Below are 21,326 nucleotides of genomic sequence, written 5' to 3' on the forward strand. Positions count from 1 at the left end.
AATATATTTAAAATGGAAATTTGGAAAATATATAATCAAACTTTAAATATAAACAGAAGACACTGTTTTTTTTAATTATGTTCTGTTGAAAATAAACTAAAATTTATTATTTATAATAAAAAAAATATATCGAATTCACCAGATAGTTCATGTAGTCTTGTAATAATAAAATCAACAAATACCAAATGTGTGAAATGTGTCATGAAACAGATATGTTCCAATTTAGATTATCTCCGTTATTTTTACGATTTGTAGTCATTGCACAATAATATGAAATGATTCATATCCTTTTGTATCTATGATTATTCATGTTAAAGTTTATAATTTGTAAGCTAATAAGCTAATATGTAATAGTGAATTTGTTTTTTTTAATATGTATAAAACACCATTAGGTTATATTTAATAAAAAAAAACAATTCATTTATTAGGACGAAATATGTATATTTTAATACGAAAGAATATGGAAATAATGAAAATATTTAGTTAATATAAACTGAAAGAAAATAGTATAATTTTCATAATAAAAAATAAAAATCTGTTTTTTCCTTGATATTAAAAGTAGATTTGTTAGGATAATTTAAAAATAAATTTATTTAGATTTGAAGAAGTATATATAAATCGCCCGTTTTAGACCAGATCCGTTATTGAATCATAATAAAACGGAAACTTTAATTTGTTTTTTCGGTGGAATGGCTGTGAGTAATTTTCAGGCTCGGACGTTAGTATGGTTAAGGCACAATGAAAGAAGTGCAGCAGAACCCATGATTCACCGACCATGCATGTACCTTGCTTTGAAAACAAAACGAAAATAACAAGTATGGTCTCTCCTTCGAAACCATGCATATTTATAATCCGAAAATAACGAAATCGATGCGTCGAATTCGTTTCATCATCTCAACCGAATTTTGCTCCATTTTCTCTAGAATTGTCCTGCTCAAACATCCATTGTCCACGTCAATATTTGTGGAAACACGAAGATAAAAGAAGCTTGAACACTGCCAATTTCTGAAAATAGTTTGTCCTTATTTTCCGTTCATTTCTTTATCTTATCTAATCTATTTCCCAAGAATAGTATTGAATTGAACAAAAAATGGTATGTTGTAATCGATTATAATGTACATTGGGATTCCTGATCAATACGTTTGTTGCTGTTTCACTATTTTATAAAAATTACAGCTTCAGGATTACTTTTTGACGTGTCATTAAGAATACGAATAAACAAAAAATTTTCGATGAGAGTTGCGACCTATTTAACCTAAATTTAGCGTGCGAAGTAAAATATTGTATGTTAAATATAAACTTGATTAAAGCAAAATCTGGGATTGGAAACGAACATACAAAAAAAATCATATGTAATATGCACACGCATTTGCGGCGAATGATGAAGAATGTCTCTCGATGACCCAAATTTGGGTCATGAACCACGAGCTGAGAAAGAAACACTGACCATCGCAACGATTGCTAGATTTCAATTGAAATTCAATTTCTCTAAACCTTCGGTGCGCCCTCTGTACTTGATTCACTTAATTTTCGCGCATCGACGATTCATCTATATAATTTAATCATTGGAAACACGCAAATTCATCGAATTACTATTATATTTGTTTCATTACCATTTATGAACGACGAAACAATCACTGCCTGACGTGGTGTGCAATATTAGAAAATGTTGTTATATAATTTTATTTGTGATTACGTCAGCGGCGGCGTTGCCGGAACGATTTGGTGGACGTCGACAAAAGTTTACGTTGGATTGAACCAATTATGTGTTTTGTCATGTGTGTTGTTTTAACGTGGTTAGTGGAAAGATTTTTTTTAGTTAGCTTGTGACCACTGTTTTAGTTAAATATCATTAGGGTATGTATAGATAAGTTCAATGACCTGCGATGTAAAACGAGACCATTACAATTTTATAGGTGATTGGAATAATGTATATATTTTTTCGCTGTATTTCATCGAATTAAGTAAATTAATTTAAGTGCTCTGTATTATTTAGTGTACTATTTTGATGGATAAATCCTTCACGGTTCCGGCCTAGTTTAAATATTTATAAATATCCCTGAATCACTATATTGATTCATTACATATTTACTATTAGTTTTCACGAAAGTGTTAATTTTACAAAACACTTAATTTAAATTGAATTAAATCTAAATCTAATTTTATATTAAATATATTATTATCAAAATGTTATAAGTATGGGAGGATTTATTCCATATTTATTATCAATCCAAGAACTATCGTCGATACGCGTTGCTTAGCTGTCAATAATCCAAGTTCTACTAACATTCTTCGAAAATTAGAGATTAATAATATTATTTAAACATTTGTTGCGCATATTATGTGCTAAATATAACCTTGAGGGATAAAACTGATGCTAAAACTCAATGGCTTGTTGAGAACCTTGACCTATTACGATAAACGTTAAATATGTTGGATGATAATCTGAACATAATTTAATTACATACAAAAAAATAAACAAATAATTTATATTCAATTGCCCCATCAAAAATTTGCTTGCAGTTATTTGTGTAAAATACATATGTAATGTGAGAAATGTATAATCATGAAAACAACAACACGTTAATTTAATAATTTCGATTATAAAACGTAACGTTATAATAGCATTTCAATATATTATAACATTTCTGTTAATCGGGTACGATCGAGTTTGGATCGTGCTTCACCGCGCCTCTAGGTTAGGACTTGCACTAGGCTATTAGTCCAGGTTATGGTCCGTGTGTATTTGCCCCGAGGTTAGCGAAAGTAGGAACTTGAAAACACGCACATTTCTCGGATTATAGACAACGCTAATCCGATTATGAAAATACTCTATAGAATATTTAGCTTCCATTCAAGATATAGTTTATTATATAAACAAGTTTATTTAGTCACTTAAAAATGCGTTAATTCATTAGGATAAAGGTTTTAGGAACGTAAACTTTAGTATCAAATTAACAGTTCAAAATTTAATTAATTTATTATAAATTCTTGTACAGTTTTTTTTATTAAATTTTTGTAAATATAATATTGAATCAAACTTAATTTAATTTGCTAAAATATAAAATCTTAACAAATTTATTATTATTTATATGAAATGTTGTAATATCTGAATATTGGCGGACTATGCGAGGTTTTGCTATATTAATAAAAGAAATTGTAAATATTCTTGATATAAAGATCAAAAGATGGCGCAGTGAGAGAGTGCCGTTGGCATATTATGAAAGAGCTGTCAGTCGAATGTAAGAACGTTTTTACAAGAATAGTGCAGACGATATAAATAGGACAAACGAAAACCGCCTGAAATGTAAATATCTATTTGAGACAATAATTCACTAAAGAATTAAAGGTATTTTATTTGTTCATAGGAAATTGATTTACAAAAGATACAATTCAATATTAATGCAATAAAGAGAAACATTGTATCAAATCGTTTCAATTAATTTTTTATTTAGATTATTTTAAATTATATCAAATTGTAAAATAATTGTGTCTATAATTACATTTTATCTTATAAAAATGTGATATTAGTTGTAAGATTTAGAGAAAACAATGGATTTACATTACAGTTGAATAGTAAATTAAGTTTAATGAAAGAATGTAGATAATATTTCTTTTACAAAATGCATTAAAGGTTTTCAAAATATTTGAATTTTATATTAATTAGAGAAAATACCATATTTTTTAACCATTTTACGTACATACGATTGTGCTACTTAATAGTACTCCAAAATTAAATTTAGTTTAACGAATTGTTCATTATTATCTTGACTCTTTCTGTTCACACGATTTGCCATCGATTTGCGGTTGAAGTGATTAATAGATGTTTCTTTTCTTCCATTTACCGTGTTTATTTTTGTGATCATTCATTATCCTATAGATGAGTTTTAAATAATGGTTTTCGCCGCTGGTAGGTAGCATCATTAACTCCTCTGGATGCGTTTCTCTCTACTACAAGTGTTTCGCTCTTCAAGTTGACGAGCTTAATGAATCGATGACTTTTTCTCATCGCGATTCGCCTTGTTGCTGTTTCCGTTTTTTATCGTCGGCTGCAAAAGGAAGGAAAGGTTGAAGGGAAGAGGAGGAGATGGTTCAAATGGTTCGGCGATGAGATGGATGGGACGATGATGGTGATGGCGATGGGCGCCTTCTATCCATCCACTCTCTTTCTCTTTTTTCTGTTCTCTTCTCCCGTTCGTAACAGCAGGCGCGCGTTTCGGATTCCACACATGTGCACGAGCCGAACCTAGCGAGAAACAGAGACCGAGCGCCAACATCGCGAACATTGAACTTCGCATACCACAACGTCGCCGCAAAACTCTCCAACGTTCTGTCTCCCTCTTTGTTCCTCTCATCGGAACCAGCTATATCTGTCTCTTTCGCTCCAACACAGTCGCTCGCCGCCGACTGCTAAAAACTAAAGCACACAAAATCCATATTAAACATGCACACTACTCTCCACCGCTCACGCTACACATGCATCCATGACCATATTTTTTTTATTCATCTCCACCGAAATTATTCAGTGCTCTTCCCCAGGTCGGACATCCAGTCCGAGCGTTACGTAAAAGCCAGTCAAGTTAGTTAGCCAGACTTCTCTCGTTTCCTTCCTTCAAATGCTGCTGCAGTATTTTCAGTTCTTCCTTTCGCTATACGGCGACAACACACACACACGCATACAGACACGGTGTTGTGCGTTTTGTATATCGGGGTCATTCCGACCCGTCCCGTTCGATGCATTTAACAAAATGGATTCACACGTTTGCGCAATGGATGATCTCCTCGGACCCGGTGTGTGCACCTCCGCTCTCTGTAATCTCTGCTCCTTAGTGTGGCCGGATATTTTTGAATCCTCCCATCATTCTCATCCTCCTACTTCTCCGCCATTCCCTTCGCATCATCTCGACCCTATCTTCTTGTATTTTTCTTTCTTCCTTAGGCTTTTGCTTCGTTTCGTTCCTTCCCGCACTGCTCTGTTCTTTCCTTTTTGGAATCGGTGAGAGAGATAAAATAGAAACGACGAGAGATCATTCGAGTGCGGCGGCCGCATTCCATCCAATTAGCTGTATAATCGGCTGCCACGCAGACCAAAGAGAGACTCCATTGTGCTTTATTCCGTTCTCGTCCGTTCGTTTTTCAAATCGGTAAGGGAATTAAAACAAGAAGTCCATACGAAAAAAATAATATATTATAGTAAAAATACAGACGCATCGCCAGTTTTTCAACAAAAAGAAAACCACGAACATCAGTTTAAATGTTATTTCAATAACATTGAAAACTCGTATATTACTTAATTTAGGATGAAACGATCTATTGCAATTGTTAATATTGATGCAAATAACATTGTTAGTTAATGTAACTGAGGTCAAAAACCTAGTTACCAGACATAGCATGTGCTACAAATATAAGCTGTTTATAGCACAACTATATTTATACATGCAATTTGACACCGAAATTAAAACCATATAATTCTACAATTATATAGTTCAAGTGCGAAAATTTGCCTTAATGTTGTAATTCAAAAATCATTATCAATTAATTTACTTGTATTAAATTTAATTCTTGAATTAATTTTAAATAAAATTCCTCTATTTAATGTTTCTTCTAAATAATAAATAAATGATGTTAAATTCTAATTATTCAATATTTGATCTTAAAGCAACTTAACCAACATTTTATAAGTCGTTAACCTCGTGTCTTGACATCGTATAAATGCAATAATGGTTATAAATTTACCTGTACGTAACCTAAGATTCTTGTAGGTATAATTCGATATTGAATTTTATAGTCAATAAAGATAATTATTTGTATAGTAAGTTTAAATTTGACTCAGTCTTCGTAAGGTCAATAGACTTGAATTCACAATTACAATAAATTATCTATAGCTTTATTAATAAGTTTTTACATTTACAATAATACCTCGAATAGTCCAGCTTCACTATCATATTGAGCTTTTATCCAAATAAATGTATTATATTTTAAATATAATTGCAAACTAAAATGAAAGTGTTAAATAGTAATTGTAACCATTGACCATCAAAAGTCGATAGATTCTAATTTACGATCTCACTAATTGCTTGATATTGACCTTTCAAATTTCAGTGATATAACGTGTTCAATTGTAGTTACTATGATGCTTTAAAATAAACGAGATAGGAAGGTCGATAATCCATTGACCTGATCGTCCCTTGTAATTTGCTTTTTAGATTTTATATCAAAATTAGTACAATAAATTAAATATGTAAGTAATTTTGTAAATAATTTATTTATATAATCTATATTAAATTCAGATACTCTGAATTATTTATTAAAATAATAATTTTATTGTTATTTATCAAATTATACATAAAAAAAATTGATTAATAATTCTAGCTGTTTAATTCATATTTATTACGTTATTAATCAGTCTGTTTGTTTTTGTTTTGCTGTAATATAATAATACACAAACAATCTTAATCAATAAGAAGCTTGAACCTAGGAGTTGATCCTTGTGAGTGCGCAACTATACGAAATCGAATAAATTGCAAGTGAAGTCCAAAGGTTGTTCTGAAGTAATTTCTAATTAATCTTCTGTAAATCGTTATACATTGTTATCACCAATGAATGAAATATTGAGTATTAACAGAACTTTCATTTAATATATAAATAGAGATGTGATATTTGCGACGATGAAAGGTTCTTCGACATCAGTAATTGAAATAATTTTTATTTAAATTTTTTTAAAGTATGAAGTTCAAAGTTTATTGATATAAATTTACATTTATATAATCGATTGTCAAATATTTAGGTCATCTATATTTTATGACTACCTTTTATTTTCTACGCGATTTGAAGAACAATGTTCTTCGCATTTACATTGAAATAGCCTCAGGTCAAATGTTGCCCGCATGATTACAGCATCGGGCGTTAATTATAAGTTATCAGCAAATATTTTGCGTCAGAGGTATGGATATTTCTTGTTTGGAACAGCAGAAATCTCTGATGATGAGAATCCACGACTTGTGATGATCACTTCCCATCGAAGCAGGTTCAGTTCAAACGCTTATTTCGGGTCATGCATAGCGAAACAACAGTTATAAAACCACGGTTCTTTGCCTGTTTTAATTTGTAATTCATAGAGAACAATACTCGTAATCCGTAAAGTCTACATTATCGTCGCATTTTGTTTTGTCCTCGCTTATTTTTACTTTTTTCATTCTTTTCTCTCGTTCTCCTTGTTAACATTACTGGAAACTTTGGAATTTAGGTTTAAAGCAAAAAGTGCATGAGCAAACAATAATGGAGCATGGAATAATACTGGAACGTTGTTACTATATATAAATTTATTTATTTTTGGTGATTTTCCATTTCGCGCTTCAAACCACAAAAAGAAATGCATGTGGTGGTACTTAGAGTCGTTAAAAAATTGGAATGCAAATTTCTAGCAATTAATTTTTTAAATGGAACATTCCCCGCCTTGGATTTTATGCATTCATATAGCTTTTAAATTTTTTTTTAGTTTGGCAACACTGAGAACATGATTATGATTAATTAAACTGGTGATTCACAATTAAATGTATAATTTCAATTTCTTTCAATTGTAAATAAAAATAGAATTAAAAAGTAATTTAATACAAAGAAAAAGTGACTACGCTTCACTCGTCATCGTTATTAATACAATATTGAAGCAAATGACAATCAACAAAATTAATAATATTGCAATACAGTTAATTGTTGCAATTTTTTGGTCAGAAAAGATTAGCTCTAAGATCACTGTAGTAAACATGTTACTTCGTTATACGTCGTTCAATAGCGTATTACAAAATTCATGTATTAATAATGAACAATTGTTGTATCTGTACTAAATATATTAGTTACCACTCTATACGTCGTTGATTAATTGCATAACTATTTTTTGACATAAGTGATAAAAGTAATCATTACAGTAACAATTTATGTTCCCTCGTTGTAAGTCGTTCTTAATTCGCGTATGTAATTTTGAATTAATATAAACAAGTAGAATGGAAAACAAGTGTTGAAACTATCGATTAATATGTCGTTTAATTGCGTATATTTTTTTAACTTAAACGTATATAAATTTATGACAGTCATTTAAATCAGTTGATGACAGGTTAACTTATTCTAATATCTGGGCCAATTACGATCGGATTGACTAGACTTGATTGACTAATAGCAATTGATACAGATGTCAAAGGGCCGATGTTTGGTCACGAGAAACGTCTTGTCACGCTAATTAACCATTATTAATTACATAATTATGTAAACAAGTCAATAACCTGATTTCTGCGATATAATTGCATTATTTGTAACGTCAATTTACTTCAATATCTTTAAACACTTTCTACTAAATGAAAGTTTCTCATTTGTCTAAAATTTAACTAAATAGTTTATACTAAATATATATATACTTTTCGTTAGTATATTTGATTTATTTCACTTTTATATTTACTACTTTAATACGTTATATTTTGGAAATATGACTGTTATTGGAATACAGATGGTAGAGTAACATATGAATTGGGTAGTTGGATGACCAATACGTCGTTTTGCCTTATATAACTATACACTAATAGAATGGAAACGCTTTTCTAGACTAACAAGTCACACGTTCACACAATGTACATGGGTCAAGGACCTGCAGGTCGATGGCCACATTGCAGGGAAATCGTCTAACAAATACTGCTACTTTATTTGCTTCAATCTGAAATTATTTACTTTTTTTTATTTATTAAATGCAAAGAAAATCAAATATTCTAACAAATATGGATATTTCTGAGATATAAAACTTTTTGACCATTTGATAAAAATACATGTTTTCTCATTAATTCAAGAATTAAACGATATAGTAGACTTTATAGATGAATTTATAAATACATCCGAAACTGTAATATCGAAACTTTCTAAGTAATGTAGATAATATTACCACAAAACTGTCATATTGAACTCATTTTATGTTATTATTAACAGCAAAAAGCTTTATAAGCATTATTAAACCGTTTTGCGTTTATAAACAAACTAAAAAACCATTAATCAGCTTGAAGTTGGTAACGATGTAGAAAATTATTTTTCAATTCATTTAAGTTTAGAAATATAGTTAAAATTTAAAAAAATATACATAAAAATATATGTTTGCTTAATAAGTTTATAAACATAACAATAAAGGAAACTGAATGATTTAAGTTTACCTAGATGTTTATGGATTATTTTGGTTTGCCAACGATCAAGAAAATTATATTTAAGTCGTTTTCGTGATAAACAATGTGTTTATGTTAATAACAATAGAAAAAAAAACTATTGTTTCGCAAATGAACGAAATAAATAATTAAAAAAAACTGAATGATATAAGTTAACGTAAAACAAATTTTGTAGGATTATAAACCTAAAAATGGCCACACTTTTTGAAGGATCAAAATAAGCTTGGTTCCATTGACAGTGAGGGATTTTCGTGTGCCCGGCGCATCCACTGTTTAAGAACGTGCTCCGAAAAACCACCCCGTATGATAAATGCTTAAATGACCCACGATTTGAACTTTTGAAAATGACCACTTGTGATCACAAATATTTCTTCGGTAGAATCGAGATTCCTTTCCATGATGGTATATTGCGTCGCTCAAATGCGAGTCACACTTTTGGTAATTTTCCAAATTTTCGAACTCGCGCATTCGGACAAAATAATAATAAAATACGTGAATAAATGAATGCAAGGAGCGAAGTCAGTAGGAGGAGGACGATGATATTTCGAGCACTTGTTCTCTCTGTCGATCCGTCTATCTCGTGATTTTTCATCCAGTCGTGTATACACTGTCGTCGTCGTTGTTGCCACTTTTATTCACTTTTGACACTTGTGCCAGGCCCGAGTATTCATTCTCTTTCTATCTCTATCTACACGTAAGTTTCGTTTTATTTCCTTTTATCGATGTGCGCTTTGCTATGTATATTTGTGTGTGTGAGAGAGTTGGTGTAAGTGTATGTATAATGTGCTTGTGTAAGTGTGTGTGTGTGAGTGTACGTAGAGGACTGTTCGTGAGAGTTAGTATGTGTGTGTGTGTGTGGAATTGAAACCGTATTGCGGTGCGCTGCATATATCCTCAGTCCATCCGCGTCTATTGAAAGTGAAGGTTGTTGTTGCGCGCAGTCGGATCCACTCTGAGTAGGTCCATCCGCTCATTTCTTCTTGTCTGTGAGGTCGCGGCCGAACGGTACGGAAACGGCAGAGGTCGGTCGATCTCTTCTACACCGTTGAAGCTGCTGAGCTCCATTCTTCTTGTATCCTCCGTCTGTGTGCGTACGGTGGTCGTCGTCGTCGAAAGCGGTGCGAGAGTGCTTCTACGAGTTGGAGAAGTGCGCGCGCGATCGGAGGCCGTGCTCGCACCTCAGCGGCCCGAGCACGAGTGAAGTTTTGGCGCAAGCTCCGTTTCCGCGCGCGCGATTTACGTGACGACGACGGTGGCGGAGGCGGCGACGGCTGCGGCAACGCTGCGCCGGGCCGCCAGCTGATAGCTGAGGGCAGCGTTGCCGGAGCGATGGCCTCGATGAATGGCATTGCAAGGCTAGGTTCGTCCCGATGCAGTGTCGGTCTGATGTAGACATGTGCGGGAGTTTGCAACATGGACGGACTCTGCAATCCTATTCTCGTAAACTACCACTGCTACTATCAGGTACAAACAAGCAACTACAAACACCACCCACGTCCCTCCGCACAAAACGAAACGAACCCTTGCAACAACCTGCAACAGATAGGAAATTAAAAAAATAAATAAACAACCCCCTCGATATAATGATTCAAACTACAAATATATAAAGCTTAGCGAGACACACCTAAAGTGTACGGATCTATTCTACTTCTTCCTGTCGTCGCCGCCGCCTCCTCCTCTTCTTATTCTCTCTGCATGCCGTGGTAAATATTGACCGAATTGTGTGAGCGTGTATGTGTGTATCCCTCTTTCCCTGTGTATGTGTGTTCCACTTGAGGGGAGAGCGAATTACGGATCAAATTGCGCAACCCAAACTTTATCGCAACATCCGGTGCGGCGCGACGATCCGAAGATGTCCACGCGGAAAGCTACTCCAACCGCCACCGCCGCCGGGGCGGATCATACCCGCTAGAGGTGGTTGTCGATCGTCGCCCCTTCATTTTCTTGTGTATGTGAGCGTGTCAGCTGTGCTGTGCCCAAAGTTCAAATGTCTCGTGTGCCGCCGCCGCAGTGGAGGAATTCGTTGAAGTGTCATGACAGATGTCAGATTTTGCCGCTGTTAAATGCACCCAAGTGGATTAAGAAAATGGGGGTCAGTTGACGTGCTCTTATTTTTTTTCTTGATTCGCGTCAATTAATTTTTGTTTATTGTCTACACTTAATGGTATGCACTATTTTGACAGATGTCAAATTTTGCCGCTTCTAAATGAAACCGAGTGGATTAATTAAGATTCTTCATCTAAATTTCTGTTATTCATGATTTCGTATTTTATACTTAATATGCTATATGAATTATTAACAGTAATACTATTTAAAATGGTTTCAAAATGTTTATATTGCTCTTGAAATGATAGCGATACTAACTTGTTATTTATTTTGACATATGTCAAATTTTGACGCTTCTAAATACAATTTAAAATTAATAACAATTTATTTGTTTCATTTTTTTATAATAATAATATTTATTAGTTACAAAGGGCCATCGACCTAAGTCTTTTCGCCCAGAGACACAAAAAAACATTAATTCTCACAATAAATCATATAAAAAAATGCACTCTGAAAAAAGTAAGAGGTACATATATGTAAATATAAAAAAGATGAAATTATAAATTAAGCAAAATAAAAGTAAATCTTCTCGAAATTAAACAAATAATAATATAGTCTGAAGCATCATTCGGTTTTTTTTTATAAATTACTGCAATTTCGAAAATAATTTTATTGATTATTGTTAGTAAGAAATAGGTATTTGGACAATGCATTTGAAGTTTATGAAAGATTTTATTGTGTCTATTTTTTAAAAACTTTTTCACTGTTACTCGAGCACAATTACATTGGATTTAGTTCATTCTTCAAAAAATACTTTTATTTTGAGTATACACACAAACATTCTTGTCGCGTAATATTTTTTGAGAATTTAGTTTATGTATACATTTAAATTGTTCGACTATTTTAAAAAAGAGTGACCTCTTCGTCGACGACGATTTCGTTAATCAATGTCGTTTTTTGTTGTTGATATGGGCATTATGTTGGTATCTACAGCAGTTAAAATTTGCCTCTTCCAAATGCACCGAGTAGATTAAAAGCATGTGAGTCAATTATTCTGAAGGTGAATTGCCTTTTAAGAAATTATTGTTTTTATTTCAAGGACATTTGTTTCTTACGATGACATCTTTCTTGTTGCGAATTATTATATTTAATTAAGTATTTTAACAGCTGTTAAATTTTGTTACTTCAACATATATTTGTGTGTGTTCCAAATTGTGCCTCGTGATTTGAAGTAATTTTATTCAGCAAGGACGATTACTTGTGTATTTTATTCTTGATATACGAATTATAATGTATTAAAGATTATACTTACTGGTTTATATATAGATTTACTTATTGATCATACTGAATAGTTTGAAAATACAATTATTACGACATAAACAAAATTTCAAGGACGACAAAATTAATTATAAAAGATATTCCAATTGTTTGACGTATTATTGACTGATTCAGTGGAATAAAAAAAATAGTTATAATTATTTTCAAAGACATTCGTGTCAAATACAATTAATTATACCAATGTCTGCTGCACATATATACTAATATAAAAATAAATGCAATAGCATTTCGTGATAGTTGCAATGGAGAAAATTGTTCTGACAGATGTCACATGTTGATGCGATTATTAAAGAGAAATTCTCAAGGTCGTTCGTGTCAATTGAAAAGTTTCCATATCTCTAGATTTCAACTTAAATAAGTTTTCAATAAATTGATGAAGTATCAGCAAATAATGATACGTATATATTAGGATTTGTAATTGTTAGTATTGAAAACATTCGGCTTTCTAACGGCTAGGAATATCACGCACGTAATTGGAAGACGGTCTTGAAGTCATGAATCGGAAAGAATGTCTGATGAACCTATTTTAACCTTGGGACTTGCGTTGTTGTGGGTGTTCGTAACTCGTTCGTTCGGAGATTATTCTTCAACGCTGCTGGTGTAAGCGTATCCGTTAAACAAACTTCGACTTGAATATATAAATGAAAACACGTTAATTTATTGACAGATATTCTATTTTTATGTTTTTTGTTAAAGCGATTTAGAGAATCCTTACAAACGACGTTTTAGTAAAGTATTAGTATTCATCCTCGATGTATAATTCCGTTTTATTTCTTACAAATATTGATTGTTCTATTAGAATAAATACACAAAGAGATGTGGTGAATAGTTTTCAAATTAGTCATTGCGAGTAACCCTTGTGCACTTTCATTTGTTGAGTAATTATATTATACTAAACGTTTATTTAAAGTAAGTAGTAGCAATATGTATGTTTAATTAACTTTTGTTATTATTACTGCTATATTGTCCTGTTTTTATTGTTGTAAAAACAATTTTTATTCTTGATATCTACCGATTTGTTTATCTCGATGGAGTTGTTTAACTTTCGTAAACGTGTCACTAGCAATTATCCTTTTATTTATGCTGGTTGGTGGATGTTCCTTAGATTGTAGTTAATGTAGGTCAATTAGCTATTTTCTCAATGTTTACCAGAATACAGTTACGAAAGTGCTAAAATCCTAGTGGTCGAAAGAAATATCCTAAATACAGTAATCTGTTTATTGTAACAGTTATCTGTGGGCATTTTATTGTTGTAATTACATATAAATGCAGTTAAATTTATGAGTATTTTAACATTGATTTTATTTTCAAATTTCACTTTTTTGAGGTTTTATTTTCAAATGTTAATTAGGATTGATAGGTGACAGGAACGAACTATTAAAGTTGGTTAGCAAAGAGATTTGGCTACAAATATCAAAAATTAAAAAAAGAATAATCATTTTTTCTTGCAATGAAAAACAACATGTTGTGTAATTAAAATATATTGATTTGTTTGTGACTAATGGTAATCTATTGATTTATTTGTGGAAGTATTCAATTTGGTCGTTTATACTATATTTGTCGAAGTATAGGATGATTTTATTAATATTGAAATGTGGGTTAAACTGTATTGACAGGTGGCAGGATTTAAGTTGTGTATTAACGTAATTTTGAGTTATGAGCAGTGGAAATAAAAGTAATTGCTATAAAGTCAATGTCAAAATGGCGGGTTGAATGTGGGTCAAAGATATTTTCGCGTTCACTCTTGGCAGGAGTTGGTGTATTCGTGTGGATTTGTGCTGCATAGGGAGGAAGGGAGAGAAACATGGAGGAAATCGTTGTTTTCGTGGAGGAGGTGAAGTGCTCGTTGGTACTGAAGAAATAAATGAATTGAAAAAAAAGAGGTGCTGTTACACAATCGGTCGCCGAGACACGATATTTAGTAACGTTGAACCCTAATGCGGATTAGAAAGTCCACGCGGTTTGTTGCGCACTGACACGTCGCGTTTTCCACTGATTCGATAATTCGATTGGCGGTGGCCGCCTCCGCTGCCGCCGTTCTCATCATCGTCGTCGGTTTTTCTTTTATTCATTTGCGGGGTCCTACTATCCCACGACCCTGTCAGCCCGCCGCCTCCACCCTCACTGGTCTGCAGACCCTTTGGGACGCCCCCCGCAGTCCCTCCGACCAATCCTCCCTTTTCCTCGCGTGGAAATTCCGTGATCGAAGATGTTGATGTGGGCCGCTGCGTCTGTGTCTCCATTTTCCCCGTCTCCACCGCCACTCGGGGGGCCAGTTTTGCAGTGTGTTCTCTTCACTTCTCTTCTCTTCTCCGGTGGTGCATTATTGATCAAACCCCCCCGAGCCCGAGAGAGTGTGTTCGATGCGAGAGAGCCAGTTTAGGGGATTTTCGTTTTCAGGGCGTGATTTCGATGATAGTTCATGAAAACAGGTAGAAAATACATACATTGAACACTACTCCCTTCACTCATATTATTTACCTTCTCTGTCTCTTTTTGACAAAGACATAACCGGTATTTTTTTTTCAGAAAAAATATACACATAAATGAATAAGAAGAAATACGAAACCGGCTTTCTTTCGATTTTCCACTGCCAAAGAAAATCGATTCATATGGAAGAACGAAATAAAATCTGAGTATACACGTCGTGTGTAAGTTTGTTCTCTCTCGGTAAAAGCTCCGAGGTATTAAATAGAAATCAATCATGCGGCAATTGGCAACGTCGCCTTACGTCTGCAAGGTTAATTGCATGTGTAATATATTTGTGCACGCGTTAAATTGAAAATCCAAAAGGTTTCATCCGGAGACCGGCCGTATTGCCAGATGCGACAAATGTAAACCGCTTTGGGCTCGTTTGGCAACGTTGCCTTGTTTTGCCTTTCCAAGGTCAAGCGATTCAACAAATTCTTAACCCTTCAGAACAATGTATTTAACGATTCAATAAAACAGAACAAACTCTACTTTGAGTTGCTATAAATTTTGGATTTTGTATTCTCAAAATTGTAGTGACAATAACAATTATCAAAAAGTAAACATTTAATTTAATAGTATATAGTATAGTAAATAGTATATTGAACAATATCGATTTAAAAATGATAAAGTTTTCTATTAAATTTTATCAAGAAATAAAAGAAAACCTATGAGAAAATAGTAAAGTAACTTAATCACAAGATTAAAAAACATCATTCTTTTCATATTCTATTTTTTATTAAACTTTTTATTTCATTGTGTAATTTTCGAACAAATCGTAAATTTCAATGTCATTTGATTTAAATTTTACATAAAATCCATATTTATTGTCTGCGAAATGCAAGTTACAAAATACCTTTTTTTGTTGAGAGAAACGTCTTTAAATGTCAATTTCAAAATGCAGATGATAACAATAGATCACTTTTTATATTATGTTATGTTTCCATAAAAGTATAGCTTTCAACTTTAAACAATCAGATTTTTTATTAGTGTAATTTTTTCATTAAATTTTGTTTATTACAATTTTAATGGATCGCATATTTTCTGTAAAAATAATTTGTTTTTTTAAATTTCATTATTTTGCTTCAATTATCGTTGTCAACATGAGGTTGTCAAATATATGTCAAATTAAATTCGAATTCAATGTGCATTTTATCGCTGCGACATGTTGCAGCAAATGATTTCAATATTGTTTTCGCATCAAAAACTTTGTTGTCTGCGAGAACATGGAATTACATTAATTCAATCATTTATTATTTTAACAATATAAATGTCAAATATGGATACGTTGGAAAACGTATTTTTTGTATGTTTCCACAAAAACCTGTTCTGCGCAATATTTCCATAACAGAATATGGGAATATTGTATTAAACATACAACAAAATTTTAATAACCTTACAGCAAACAAATATAAATTGAGTTAATTGAGCTCGTGATTATTTTTATTTTTTAAATTTAATCTGTGAAAATTCATTCCCTTTGAATGGATAAATGCAGTACTTAAATTATTTTTTAAGTTACATTTAATTAATTAATTATTAGCAATATTTATTACGATTTTGTATGTTCAATGTAATGATGATAATTTTATCGTAATCATATAAATGTTCAAAACAGGAAACATTTAATGCAATTTTAATTTGATTTTATTAAGAGTACTTAAAAATAACTGGAATACCTCGAAATTGACAATTAACTTTCTAGAGAGTTATGGCTGCAAAATACACGCAAACAAATATAAGCAAATTGTGATGGTGTAGTTTATTTATTATGTTGAATTTATGGTGGCAGTGCTTTAATAATATAATAAATCGAGGAATATGTTGGTATAATGCGATGTAAAGGCAGCATAATATTATGAAAAGGTGCACAAGCGCGATGATATCTGCATGAAATTGAATTTATCTGATTGAATCTCAATAGACGTATGCGTATTTAACTGCTCATGAATAACAATTGACAACGTCGCATCGAAGTTTCAATGGAAAATAATGCATACTTAACGGAAGCTTTGGGAATGCATAAGTAAATTGCAATAAACTGTTAAAATAACTTCAAAGATTTGCCAATCCTCCCCAAGTTGCGTTACGGCAACGATGTAAACATCGGTGGTTGTTTATCGCTAAAACGAAAATTCAGTCCACGGCAGCTGCATCGAAGTTTCCAGAATTTCCTCTGAAGGTCGTTCCAAGGGCGTCGTGTCCTGCGCGCCTCCTTAAAGCAATCGTCGTGCAAAAAGGAAGCAGCAAACTAAATGGATGTGTATGAAAATGTATCATTGCGATCTTCAGGTTTCGTTCATTGCGTTTACTATGAGGTTTAACTCTGGTTCTCGATGAGCGCAATGACAGTAGTGCGCTTGTAATAATCGGGTGTGCAAGAAGAACACGAAGCGTGAGCGAACGAGCTTAAAAGAGTAGTCAAAAGGAGACGGAGAGAAAACGGTGGTCGGTCGTATTTGCATTCCCAGTAAGTTTCCGCTGCTTTTATTGTATAGTTTTTTTTTTATTATATACCTGAGGAGAACACTCTTTTCTTGTTCTCCTCCGGTTCACGTGTCCTCCCCGTCTCCTTGTTCTTCGTCAATCAGTATCCACCGGCGGAGAGAGGAGGAAGGAATAGGAATCCGAAAAGTGCGTGTGCTAGAGTGCGTTCTTCTTATTCTCTTTTCCTCCTTTCGGTCGTGTTTTGTTATTGCGATGGCCGGAATGAATGGCTTTTGAAAAGGTAGCCGAAGGAGAAAAAGATATAGGGGGGCGAAACGGGGGACACAACTACCATCGAATATACTACCCATGTCCGGGGAAAAAAGTTTCAGTTCTGGCCGTTTTCCGTGCGAGTGAATTAGTAGTAGTGGGTATATGGATGTGAGTGTGTTTGTGTGGGGTGTGTATTTCTTCGTGCATGTATATATTCATGTGTTTACATATGTCGCTGTGCGCGCGTGTTTGTTTCGGGCGAGGAATCTCGGTTCGCCCTTTAAACGTACAACCATGCATTGAACCAAAATGGCGCACATACAATTCCTGAGCAATTTATTCCTGGTAAGGTTAGAATCGCCGTCCACAAATATTCTGATACTGCAGACCGTTATTTTCGTTAGCGCAGTCTATAATTAGTTTGAAATTACGCTGTCGTGTATATGTCGCTGTATTTTACATTTTTTTTTTGTTCTTGTTATTGCTATCACCACTCGTTGTCAACTTATCGAGCGGATATGCGTATTACGTACAGTATGTTTCCGTCCAACGGCTGCAAGGAGATCACGAATTTCGAACGGCTAGGACCGTCTTCGGATTCTATTTACTAAACGGTGTTGCCATAACACTTTATATTGCTGCTATCCAAAAGCGGCGCATAAGACCGTCAATTGGCTGTGTCGACGTATTATTTGATTTATAATCACGTCACTTTCAACGGATCCTGTCAAATATGTTGTGTTTGTTCTTGCATTGTTGTTGATTCGGTTATTTGCTCGACTCTGCACATACACAAGTAAATATGCTTCCAATTTGTGGTCGTACACAATTTAAACAGAGTTTTGCTGTTTCGTTTCATAACTCTTAATGTATAATACATTTTTGTATCATAATTTTATTTACAATTATTTACTAACTATGAAAATTTCAAACAATACAATTAACTTTTGATAAATTCTAAGAGTATTCTTTGGATGTATAATACACAATATAAACAGTTTTGCTGTAATCTAATATCTACAATACAATTAAATACAAATTTTATAATTGTCCAAATTTTTATGTGAGTTAATTTTAACAAAATCATAAAAAAGATATAAGACTAGTTGTATTTACAGAAATGGAAGAATTTAGTTTCAAATGTTCTGTTAGTGTCTTAAAATCGATAATATATACAAGTTTAATCTAAATTTAGACGTTAGATGACGTCCAAGAAAACATTCCTCATATCGGACTACCTTATTATACAAAGATTAATTTATTGTTTACCATCAACTTTTAACGATAATATAAAAACAGAACTGCATCAACATTCTAAACTAATTGTCAATTTCAGTTGAGATTTGTCATTTCTTACAAAACCAATTATATAAATAATTGTGTTCTAAATTTAGACGACAGATGACGTCTGTGAAAATATTCCTAATGTTATTGATGAAACTCATTAGATTTATCCAAATTACTTGATTATGCATATAATGTCATCATTTTAATCAAAATAGTTTTTGTACAATATAAGATGACAGAAGACAATCAGTCCTGAATTATTCTATTAATGAAATTATAACCTAATTTAGATTTAAATTAAAGTAAGTATATAATTTGGATCTATCAAATTTATTGATAATTTCATTATAAAGCAAATTGTTTGCTTATTTTAAAATATGAAACTAAATATATACACTAAAGTTTTTTTAACAAAAAAAAATACAAATTATAAATATGATTGAAATTTTCTGATTTTCAACTGCACAATGATATCTAAATTTAGATGAAAACTAGCATGATAAATTTATCACTAATTAATTTTAAAAATTTCCATGTGAGACTGTTAACAATTTATTTTTAATACAATTAAAATAAAATAATGACGAATAATAATTGTTTAGTACTTAATGTGAAAGTAATTAAATTAATAACTTAATAATGATTGTACTCAATTTAACGAAAATATTACAATGTTCAAATTAGTTTAAATAATTTTCAAGTGTGTCATACATTTTGATTATAAGCTTTTCTTATTAATAATTGATTATATCCATGTAACCCTCCAAAATTAATTTTGAACATAAGTTAAGTAAATCGACGTGAAATTGAATTTCTTTGACATCTATCATGTGCGAGCCAAATAAATCAGGTAGTATTTGACAAAAAGAAATATTTTGACATCCAATTCTTAGCGATAAAGGTTTATTAAAACAATAACTTTTTCTAACTGTTATATTTCTCTTGAAATTACTTTTATGCATAAGTAGCTATTTCTGAAGGATTCTTGTAATCATCTAGTTTCGTGGAAACCTATATTTGAAATAGAAATGATCACTTTGGTGAGTAAAGTTGTGCTTTCTCTTTAAATGTTTTTGATTAAATGATTTTTAAGTAAGCGTAGAAAAGATCTATTTATATTTTCTTCAAGAGAAACCGAACCTGGCTAATTATTAACCTAGTGACAACTATTTAGCTTTGCTTTCAAGATGTGCCAACGCATTTCCTTTTGCACGTTTTCTCGAACACATTTTCATTCGGATTCATATCGAATCAACAATGGTGCTTATTGTAATTCGTTGCCGTTTTTACATACGAACAATAATGGTCGAGTTTCGTGCCGTTAAATCGAGTGTGTACTTGGTGGACTCATTTTGTTTCCTACTTTTTTTGTTTGTTTGTATTTACGGTGGTAATGGGCAATCAATCAACGCGGCGTTGACAATTTGCAGCTTTCGTGCTTTGAGATCATCGGTTGATTTGTGCATTTTTTTTTCCCATATTCAACCAAGGATTGAAAAGCGAAGCGAAAATCGGTTTTTAATAAAGGGTCTGAAATTACCTGGACGGCTAGTAAATCTTTTTTTAATGCAGAATTAAAAGGGAATTACCAAGAAGATGGTTATTATATTTTTCAGTCGTTGCTTCTAGCAAATATTGCAGTCCCTTTTTTTACTGGGAGATTAGTTTTCCGGATTTTCTATTACATTTTTGCTTTATTAAATACTTTGGCTTAATAATTGCTGCAAATACAAAGTTTACAAAGAGCTTAGCTTTAACGGTAATGCGACATACCATTGCTATCTTAACTATGTAAACATAAAATAAACCAGTTTTGGTATCCATTTAATTCGTGGTAACAGTTGTACAACCTTAAGGAGCTTAAAGTTTCGATTGATCCAAAACAAACGACCAACTGTCACTTGTGGTTTTATAATTGTGCGCATGCTCGTAGCAATGTTTCGTGTCTCTAAGAAACGTATCTGAACGGTTTCGTAACTAGGTGTGTTCTAAACATTGTATCTCTTGTATACGGAAATGTCTTATCAAAAAAAAACCCTCAACATAACATGTTTGCCAAATAAACTTGCGACCGCTACTATTATAACATTGTTTTTCTCTCGAGTAATCCTGGTTTCGATACAAAAATAATTTCAATCGATATGAGGATAACAAAATATTTTAATTCATCTCCAAAATCAAAGCTTTTTTTTATTAATCTATTAAGTGATATCTAATGTTAATCTCTCCTCTTCCTCCCAATCATGTTCACATTATATTTGTCCAGCTGTCTCGATTCTTCTCTTGCTTTCA

The 21,326-nt window shown here is 32.5% G+C and overlaps 1 protein-coding gene across 28 annotated transcripts in view; it reads left to right on the forward strand.

Moving 5' to 3' along the window:
• The window catches only part of LOC108561922 (serine/threonine-protein kinase tousled-like 2), a 109,899-nt gene that overhangs the window by 73,867 nt on the left and 14,706 nt on the right, over nucleotides 1-21,326 (forward strand). Inside the window, exon 1 of one of the 28 annotated variants that reach the window (XM_017920070.1) lies at nucleotides 9,371-9,888. The exons of 22 other annotated variants lie outside the window; for them this stretch is intronic. Coding sequence is in view for 2 of the 6 variants with exons in the window: in XM_017920055.1 (XP_017775544.1) it covers nucleotides 11,182-11,286 (105 nt within the window). In the remaining 4 variants the exon portion in view is untranslated. 5 more of the 28 variants (XM_017920062.1, XM_017920071.1, XM_017920055.1 and 2 more) reach the window with 5 other exon arrangements.

This window comes from Nicrophorus vespilloides, unplaced genomic scaffold, assembly GCF_001412225.1.
Source record: "Nicrophorus vespilloides isolate i.1.1-1 unplaced genomic scaffold, Nicve_v1.0, whole genome shotgun sequence".
NCBI lineage: Eukaryota > Metazoa > Arthropoda > Insecta > Coleoptera > Silphidae > Nicrophorus > Nicrophorus vespilloides.